We start from the raw sequence: 10,428 nt of genomic DNA, 5'->3' as shown, positions 1-10,428 counted from the left end.
AAAGGGCACCATTTGCCCAAAAACAGAGCTCAGAAGGCAGAAAGAGGCGGGAGAGAAGAACAAATAGAAAGGGGAAACCCAGGGAGGAAGCAGGAAGAAAGCCATTACTTTGAGGAAATTGCTACAAAACAAAATGTACATTAGTTGTTGACCCAAACCACAGTGAAAAGAAAAAGTGACATTTAAAAAAAAAAGGATGAACATTGATTTTTACTTCACTGATTGTTATTTACTGTTTGCTCCATAATGAAACCGTTTTGTTATTGACTGTTTACGTTCTACTTTAATAAGGCGTGGATAATATGGCGGCAGGTGCTGCCTGGGCATCTCTAGGAGGCTGTGGGGCCCACATCCCAAAGAAGCGTCTCTTTTCGGGCTAGTGCGGCTACTGCTGTGCTCCCAGAAGTCTGGGCCAGTTGCTGAATGAGGGGAGCCGTGTCCTCCCCGCGAAAGTTCCCTGGGGCCCTCAGCCCCCACCCAGGGCCCGCCATGTCCTTCTTCCAGCGGAAAGTGAAAGGTAAAGAAGAGAAGACGTCAGATGTCAAGTCAACTCAGGTATCTGTTCATTCCCCACAAAAAAGCACTAAAAACCATGCCTTGCTGGAGGTTGCAGGACCAAGTCATGTTGCAATCAATGCCATTTCTGCCAACATGGACTCTTTTTCAAGTAGCAGGACAGCAGCACTTTAAAAAAAGCTAAGCTACATGGAGGCTGCTCATTTTGGTAACCTCGGTATATCTTGTCTGGACTATCAGACTCAAGAGACCAAATCAAGCCTCTCAAAGACCCTTGACCAAGTTTTTGATGATACTGTTGTTTTTCCATACTTCATTCAATTCATGGAACTTTGTAGAATGGAGCATTTGGTTAAATTCTGGTTAGAGGCAGAAAGCTTTAACTCTACAACTTGGTCCTGTATAAGAGCACACTGAATAAAGTGAAGAAGAGCTCATTGGCTGAGCCGATCTCTCCAACTAAAAAGCATGAAACCACAGCACCTTTTATAACCGGGTCTCTTGACAAGAAATTGGAAAATTCTAGCTCAGCCCAATTGCTTATGACTCAATCAGAAAGAATTGACCTAAATAATAGAACTAGCAATGCTCAGAATCTCTTGCAACTTTCTCAGGAATGTGATGTCCATCATTTCCATCTAGAAATGACAAGAGGAACTTACCAAATTTCCATGGAAAACGCAGAATCTTCCAGACTTACAATAGCCATTAGAAATAGTCCACTAAAGGAATTATCAGGAAAACTAATGAAAATCCCTAAACTCATAAGAAGGAGGCCTGGCGGTGCTGTGGGCTAAGCACTGCAAATTCATAGGTTCAAACCCACCAGCCATTCCACGAGAGAAAGATGAGACTGTGTGCTCCTGTAAAGATTTACAGTGTCTGGCCCTTAGTCATCCTTCGTGTCTAGAAATGAACTCACTCCCATGGCTCCAATTTCAGCCATACAATAGACAGGTCTATAAGAGGAACAATAACACTGGGAAGATATGCAAACCTTATAGGACACAGTTCAGAAGGGTTAGGAAAGAAGGAAGAAGGGAAACAGAAGCCACCAGGAGGAACTGGGATAAGTGATGTTACGTTGTAGGGATTGCAATCAAGGATGACATGTAACAAGATGTGTTCAAAGTTTTGACTAGAAAATTTATTTGCTCTGTAAACCTTCACTCAATTCACAATGTTGTTGTTGTTAAGTGCCTTTGAGTCGGTTCCGACCCATAGCGACCCTGTACAGGGTTTCCGAGGGTGTAAATCCTTACGGGAGTAGAAAGCCTCATCTTTCCCCCGCGAAGCGGCTGGTAGTTTCGAAACGCTGACCTTGAGGTTCGCAGCCCAATTCATAACCACTACGCTACCAGAGCTCCTTTCACAATAAAAAGTTTTAAAAAGTAAAATAAGGAGACCTGTGGCACTGTGGGATTAGCACTGGCCTGCTAACCACAATGCTGGCAGTTCAAACATACCAGCTTCGCCACAGAAGAAAGATGTGGCAATCTGCTCCCATAAAGATTTACAGCCTCCGAAACCCTGCAGAGCAGTTCTCCTGTGTCCTCTAGGATTACTATGTATGGGTCAGGATGGATTTGATGGCAGTGGGTTTGGGGATTTTAATGATCAAAATGGCTTTCCCTATGGCCAAAGTGTCTCAGCTCCCTCAGATGAGATAGCTGTAGCATCTGTGAAGCAAGCACTGCTACAAGTAAGGGGCCTGTGTGTGAACAGTGGACACACCTGGGATAGGTGCCCTCTATGTGGAATCCTCACACTGGTTTTTCCTCTAGTCTAGCATATTCATTTCTCCAATTATTCAACAGACATGTATTAAAGCACTTACCTAAATATTTGAAGGAATCTGTGAATAAAGATATCTCCTTCCTCAAAATGCTTACAGCCTAATGGGAGAGAAAAACTAGAAAGCAGGCAGTTACCATGATAACTGAGGCACATGACGTAGCCTTCCCTGCTCACTGAAAGCTTTCCAGAGAACAGGAAACTAGGAGTTCTGAAAAAAGGGAAGAGGGAGTCAAACAGAAAGAGCTTTTTTACTTATGTCTCTTTAGATTCTAGAATCCTTGAAGGTAAGGTCCACATTTGACTCCTATTTGTATTCTCAGTGTTCAATAATGATATAAGTAAGTGGATGCGTGACATTTACAACTGGAAAATGAAAGCAAAGATATATTAGGTTGAAGTAATAAAGGCACTGAAGCAATAGTGAGGGTGTGCTTAGAATATGGGGGTTGTAGAGAGTTGGAATAGGATATGAAGAACCAGACTGAGGAGTTTGGTCTTGAATCAGCAAAGATGAAAGCAGAGAAGCAGTCCAGATTGCAAAAGCAGTCATTTCTTCCTTTCTTTTTAACTTTTTATTGTGAGTTGAGTGAGGGTTTACAGAGCAGATCATCAGTTTTACAGTCAACAAACCATACACTTTGTTTCACTTCAGTGATTGCAATTTCCTCCATGTAACAACAATTCTCCTCTTCCCTCCCTGTGGTTACTCATGTACAGATATCCTCTTGAAACTCGTATATATTTGAGTTTTATTTACCTCTTATACCCATTCAGCCTGTGTCTTTGTCCATGTATCTACATACTGAACACCGTTGTTCCAAGGTTGTGTATATATCATTATTTATCTCTATCCCCTTTAAAACTTATATACTTCCCTGTGTCTTCACCTGTCTCCATCATTCTTCTGCCACCCTCTCTCTTCTTGTATAATGCTCTTACACTTCTTGTATATTTTCCTCCCATTTCTTGTATATTGCCCTCCTGGTCACCTGAGTTAACATGTGTCTACTCTCTAATCAGTGAGTTACTCTCCCTTCACTTCCACCCCTGGTAACCATGGAAGAATAGTATAGAAAACCTTTACTTGAGTTTTTACAATAGTGGTCTCATAATACTTGTCCTTTTGAGATTGACTTATTTCACTCAGCAGAATGTCCTCCAGGTTCATCCTTGCTGTGAGGTGTTTCACAAATTCATCATTATTCTTCAATAGTGCATCGTATTCCATTGTGAGTGTGTACTAAAGTTTATTGATCCATTCTTCCATTGGTGGACAATTAGGCTGTCTCCATCTTTTTTCTATTGTGAATAGGGCTGTGATGAACATTGGTATTATCTACTTGTGTCCTGGCTCTTATTTCTTGTGGATATATACCAAGTGTTGTTGTTATTGATGATGATGATGTTAAGTGCTGTTGAATTGGTTCCAACTCATAGCAACCCTGTACAGGGTTTCTAAGGAGTGGCTCGTGAGCTTGAACCACCAACCCTGAGGCTAAAACTAACCTTGCAGTCCAGCATATTAACCTGCAGCACCATGCCAGTACTCCATATATCAAGTTGTTGTTGTTGTTGTAAAGTGCTGTCGAATCAGTTCCAACCCATAATTACCCTGTATAGAGTTTCTGAGGAGCAGCTGGTGAGCTTGAACCACTGACCTTGTGGTTCAAACTGAATTTCAGTCCAGTGCATTAACCCACAGCACCATACCAGGACTCCATATACCATGTAGAAGTATTAAAAGCAGTCATTTCTAATCAGCCTTTGCTTCTTGTAGGAGTAGGAACAAGTAATTCCCACCACAGAGTTTCCTAAATTTCCCATCTACAGCTGAGCAGTATTTTTAAAAATAATACTTTCAGCTTTACAAATAAACAGTTATCAATTTACTCTCTGAAAACATGGAAAGTCCTGGAGTTCTGGGCAAGCACCATGCTTCTGCTTGACTGATAAGAACCACTCCTGTTGTCCCAGGCACCAACACACCTGCCACCACACCCTAGCCCCAAGAGGCCTAATGATTAGCTGGGGTGTTAGTCTCTGAAGGTTAGAAGACTGAATTAGCTGGAGCTTCCTGGTCTATGAAAAGGGTACTGTTTCTTGTGGCTACTTTCTCAGTGTCGAATGGGCAATGTGGAAGCCTTAGGAGAAAACAGTAGGAAAGGAAGATGCTGGTCCTTTGAATACACTTCTGTACTAGGAAAAAATATCACAAAATTATAGTGGTGAAAAAAGAGGTTTTAACTGAGCATAAGTAGCAAAGACAGAAGCAAAGGTGGGAAAACAGACTGACGTGTCATCAGAAACAGTCTCTGTCCCAGTCTGAAGAACATTACAAAGCCAACAGTACATAAAAGTAAATAAAATTTACTAGAGGTAACTTGCTTCCATTGTTGTTGCTAAGTGCCTTCACATCAGTTATAACTCATTGCAACCCTGTATAGGGTTCCCAAAGAGCAGCTAGTAGGTTTGAACCACTGGGTCAAACTGACCTTGTAATCCAATGCTTTTATTGCTGTTGTTGTTAAGTGCCATCGAGTCAGTACTGACTGAGCCCATATAGGGTTTCCGAGGAATGACTGGTTGAACTGCCAACCTTGCAGTTCAAAGCAACCTTGTAGTTCAGGGCATTAACCCACAGCACCACACCAGGACTCTAGTGCTCCCATAGATTCACTGAAAGCAATGAATCATTGTGATTGTTTTTCAATAGATCAAAGACTCAATGTTGCAGAAACAATAGTCAGGAGGTCTTCAGAAGTCCAACAGTCTAGGAAAAAGGAAAGAGTATAATGGATAACTGCCCTTCCTCTGCATATCTTTGTCAAAAGGAGGAGCCTCTGAGCAGAGATCACCTGCTGAGCAGATGAACACCTGTGAAGCTTTATGTTTCCTGAATGCAAAATATCCCTTTCAGCTCTCCCAGAAGTATCACATTGGCAGGCATTGATGGGTACATCCAAACTGTGTCAGAATTATGTCAGGTACTCAAGTGGCATCTGACATTAAGGCTGAAAATGGAGAGAGAGTGCTGACTTCAGGCCCTTAGATTTCAGGCCCTAAAGCCAGGGAAGCTTTCCTTGACATTTGAGGTCCATGTAGTTAGTTGCTGAAGACACCCTATTTCACCATCTGGAATGGATTCTGCTAAAATAAAACTTTCAAAATTACAACACTGTTAATTAACTAGGGGTGCTTTAAAACAGAAAATCACATAGCATTGCAGGAAAAACAAAAGATGAAATTTAACATTTTGTTTTCTTTTGATGCCTCTAAGAAGTTTTCTAATTTTTAAATTCAGGAGACTGAAAACTGATGGGCACAAGATAAATTAACTGTATGTTTTGTTCTGGTTTCTCAGTGTGCCAAAAATCAAGAAATTACACATTAAAAATATTTTTTCTTTTAACTTGTCTGCATAGTTTCTGCTGAGAAATCAGATCTTAATCTTACTGGTTTTCCTTTGTAAGTAACATTTCTTTTTTCTCTAGCTACTTTCAGGATTCTTTGATTTTGGAACATTTGATTATGATATGTCTTGGTGATTTTCTTCTTGGATCTATCCTGCCTAGGGTTCTTCAGCTTCTTGAATGCTTATCTTCTCGTCTTTCCAGATGTTAGGGAAATTTTATTTCAGCATCTATTTGACTATCTTTTCTTTGTCTCTTCCTGTTCTGTAACTCCAATCACCCCTAGGTTATTCCTTTTCATGTTGTCCTCCATGAATCCTAGACTTTCTTCAGATACCAGTATTGAGAGATTTTTCTTCAAGCTCACTAATTCTGGCTTCCATTGATTCAATTCTACTCCTTTGCCCTTTCAGTGTATTATCTATTTCTGATTTTTAGTATTGGTTATCTGGACCTCTGTCTGGAGGTTTTGTATTGTGTTGTGCTGTATCTATTTTGTTTGATTGTTCTCATAGTGTTTTTCTGAATTCTTCCCTGTTTTCTTCAACCTTTCTATGAAAAATTTGGACATACCTCAGTATTGTTCTCCTGAATTCTTTTTCAGGTAATTCTAGTGCCTTTTATTTCTCAAAAACAGTTTCTGTCTCCTTTTCTTGGTCATTTGTTTTAGCTACTGTGCCTTGTTGCTGCTTGTGAACAGAAATTTTCTGCTGCTTTTTAGGCATTGTAGTTTTTAAATATTTGTATTAAGTTGATGAGTGTATGTTGGTATATTTTTCAGTACTCACTAATTGCCTCCTGGTGGGTATGATCAGGAGATGAGTTACTCTGTTCACTGTTCATTCAGTTCCAGTCAGAGTGGTTTCAGCAGATGTTAGTTATCATCAATGCTCTGGCATACAGCTGCTGGTATTGGCACTTGCCCAATTGTGGTTTGTAGAGGATACAACTGTATCTTGGCTATATAACTGCAGTTGCTTTCTGCTGCTGTGTAATGCAAGAAGAAAGAAGACAAATAAACAAACAGCCCTTACAGCAATAAGAGAAAAAATACAAAACAACAACAACAACAACAACAAAAGCCCTGAAGGTCAATGGCTTTCTCTCTGCCAATCGGAAGTGTACTCCACCACCTACTGGCGTACTGCCTTCACAGTGGTCTGGGAAACTTCAAATTGGCCATGCTGCATCTGGAGGACCCACATAGACCACCTGCCTCCTTTCCTTTCTTTATTTCCCCTCTACCCATACATCCATTCAGCCCCCTCTTCTTGTAACATCCAGTCCATGGCTGGCCAGGGTCAACTTTGCTGATTTGGATCATATCCTGCCCTAGTGGGGTTATTGTATATAGCTCCTCCATGGGGCTTACACCTCCAGTGGTTTCAACCACCTCAAAAGTGAGGGATTCCCTGGGATTGTATGCTGGTTGGAAAAAAAAGAAAGAAAAATAAGATAAGATAAATTGGACCTTTGTCTCCATGATCCTCAGGTAGGTTCCTGCAACATGAAGTTACTTTCTCATCTCTAAAGCCATTCATGAACTTTCAAGATGGCTACAGCAGGTTCCATTGGCTGTTGCTGCTCATCAGTCATCTCATCTCTTGCCACGTCTATTCACCTCTGTCTCTCAGTAAGCACTCAATCTACTTTTCTAGCCATTTCTATGGAGCATAGAGTTTCAGGACTGTCCTTTGTATCAGTCCTGTCTGATTAGCCATATTCTTGCTGCAGAGAGCCCATACAGTCTTTCTGCCTAGTCCACCATATTTTCCCCAATCTCTAAAAATCTCTTTACTCTTGAAAACTGAAAGATCTGGCAGCATTTAGCACATCTTTCCACATAGCCACAACATTTTAGAAATGAGCAGTAGCTGCCTCCTTGGATAATTAGAAACATCCCAGTATCCACAGTGCACTCCAACATAATGGTCCCCTAACCACTTTTTCTCATTCATTCATATCTGTCCGGGTCTTCTGACTTCTGTTTCAAAGGTTCTTTAGCTCTTATGAGCCCTCTTTGGTTTCCATTCCTGGACTCTTCTAGCTTCTTTACTCACAGTGACCAAAAGCTACTTCCTGAAAAACTTATTAAATCATTTTTACAAAACACCTTAGAGCACCAACAGAGGTCAGTGACTGTTACAGACCGCAGGGGTGCGGAGGACCAGTGTCATGGACGAAAATTCCAGCACATGGCAGTGCTCTGACCTGCTGGCCAGAGACCCTGTGGGCTCAAGGAAGTAACCTCCGGACATCCCGGGTTCATTGGCGTTTACGAACTCACTGTGGGGCCAGCTCTGTATAATTCTCTTTAGTCCTATTAATTCACTCTATGCTTCGAACCCCTATAATTGTAGCTTCTGAGAAAACGGTTTCTTAATGTGCCTCTCTCATTGGCTCCACTGTATTGGTAGTGCTTAAAGTGTTCTAGCAACAAATCTCTCTGAGTATCAAACTGGCCACTGAGCAAGTATGTCCAAACTGTTCTTTATCAAATTATTTAGTTATGTTTGATATTAACTTACTACATAGGCCTTGATACCCATGGACAAATATTAAACTGCTCTTAAAGCCGAGACTGTAAAAAGTTCCAAAAACAAGTTTGCTAAGAAGCTCTGGAGACAAGTTTCCGGGGCTCTATCTAAAGAACAATAGTGTCAGCCTTCCCGGATAGCCTTCAGGTGCAGCCCATTCACCTAGGCGCCTCACTTCTTCCTGCAGACCTGGCCCTGGCAGCCAACACAATGGGATTCCTTTCAATCCTTTTCACCTTCCCCCATTCAAGATTAGGTGCTATAGATATGTTAATTAGCCTGGAGAAACCGAGTTGCTGCCCTGGGATTCGAACCTGAAAAGTACCATGTAATAATTTGCTTGAATTTCTGGAAAATTACAGATATTAGATTATCAAGACAATTTGTGATGTATGTTTTAGAATTTGTACCTGTAAATCCTTGTGTCCTATGTTGAACGATTAATCACATTTCACTTCTGTACCCCGTCTTAACAAACCCCGCCTTCCTTTGTGTAAAGCTCCTCCCCGAAATAAAACGGGTGCAGACCGAAGCCCGCATGCGTTACGGTTTGCAGGCCATGTGTTACAGCTGGCATGTGAGGCGTTACAGCTGGCAAGGCATGCGTTAAGGTTTGCAGGGCGGTGCTTTACTGCCTGCAGGGGCCACGATGCCGGTAGTCCAGGGTCCGCCCGCCAGTGTCGCATCCACTCTGGTTTCGGGGTGTTTTGTGTTCTCTCTCTTTGCATCTTGGTGTGTATTCTTTATCTGTCGCTGTCGCCGCCAGATCTCCCTACTTTGTGAACCAAACTCTCCTGTCGAGGCCGGTTCTCGACAAAGTTATGAAAGTTAAAGATCAAGGATTAAGAGAAGTGTAATTTTGTTCTAGATCTGCCTACAGCCTATTTTGTAACCACAATCTACTTGGCTACCACTGTGTGTATATCCTTGGTGCTCCAAGAATATATTTGTATGTTGTTGTTGTTGTTGTTATGTACTGTGGAGTCGGTTCCAACTCATAGCAATGCTGTACGGGGTTTCCGAGGCTGTAAATCTTTACGGGAGAAGAATGCCTCATCTTTTTCCCACAGAACAGCTGGTAGTTTCAAACTGCTGACCTTGCGGTTCACAGCCCAATTAGTAACCACTATACTATATTTGTATGTTGTTGTTGTTAAGTGCTGTTGAGTCGGTTCCGACCCATAGCGACCTTGTACAAGATTTCCGATGGTGTAAATCTTTACGGGAGTAGAAAGCCTCATCTTTCTCCCGCGGAGCAGCTGGTAGTTTCGAACTGCTGACCTTCAGGTTCGCAGCCCGATTCGTAACCACTAGGATCTTAAGCAATTTCCTCATTTATCCAGATGCACTCCAAGCTCTACTTTCTGTGATTCTGTGGACAAGATTAATTTCCTGCTAGCTAAATGTGACTGGAAGGAGTTCTGGTAGCGTTGTTGTTGTTGTCAGGTGCCATCGAGTCGGAACCAACTCATAGCGACCCCATGCACAGCAAAAGGAAACAATGTCCGATCCTGGGCCAACCTCACTACCACTGCCACACTTGAGTACATCAATGACGCCACCTGGCCAATCCATCTCATTGGGGGTCTTCCTCTTTTTCTCTGACCCTCCACCTTACCCAGCATGACATCCTCTGGTAGCATAGTGGTTACGAATTGGTCACACCCCTAACACAGTGCACCCATCAACTGCATTTATAATCCCTGAAGACTGCTACAGCAGAGTTCCCAAGGTCCTGAGACATGTCAGAATAGAACTATGTTGCATAAGGCCTGTCAATTAATGATGTTTTAGGAAGTAGACCTTTCTTCCCAGGCACCTCTGCGTTGTTATTAGGTGCCATTGAGTCAGTACTGACCCATAGTGACCTTATGCACATCAGAACAAAACACTGCCCGGTCCTGGGCCAACCTCACTACTGTTGCCACGCTTGAGTCCATCAATGCTGCCACTTAGCCAATCCATCTCATTGAGGGTCTTCCTTTTATTCTTCTACCCTCCACCTTACCAAACATGATATCCTTCTCCAGTGACTAGTCCCACCTGACAATATGTCTGAAGTATGAGAGACCAAGTTTGGCCATCTTGGCCTCTAAGGAGCACTCTGGCTGCACTTCTTCCAAAATGGATCTATTGGTTCTTTTGGCAGCCCATGGCACTTTCAATAT

General features: G+C 42.2%; 1 protein-coding gene across 1 annotated transcript in view; it reads left to right on the top strand.

Annotated features, from left to right (window-relative positions):
* Positions 1–489: 489 nt before the first annotated feature.
* The window catches only part of LOC102832417 (chromosome unknown open reading frame, human C1orf100), a 121,512-nt gene continuing 111,573 nt past the window's right edge, over positions 490–10,428 (top strand). The window contains exons 1-2 of the mRNA XM_006871287.1: positions 490–555; positions 8,760–8,837. Coding sequence (XP_006871349.1) covers positions 490–555; positions 8,760–8,837 — 144 coding nt within the window. The remainder of the gene's footprint in view (positions 556–8,759; positions 8,838–10,428) is intronic.

This window comes from Chrysochloris asiatica, unplaced genomic scaffold (assembly GCF_000296735.1).
Source record: "Chrysochloris asiatica unplaced genomic scaffold, ChrAsi1.0 scaffold00165, whole genome shotgun sequence".
NCBI classification, from domain to species: domain Eukaryota; kingdom Metazoa; phylum Chordata; class Mammalia; order Afrosoricida; family Chrysochloridae; genus Chrysochloris; species Chrysochloris asiatica.
This window is presented reverse-complemented; position numbering and strand designations above follow the sequence as displayed.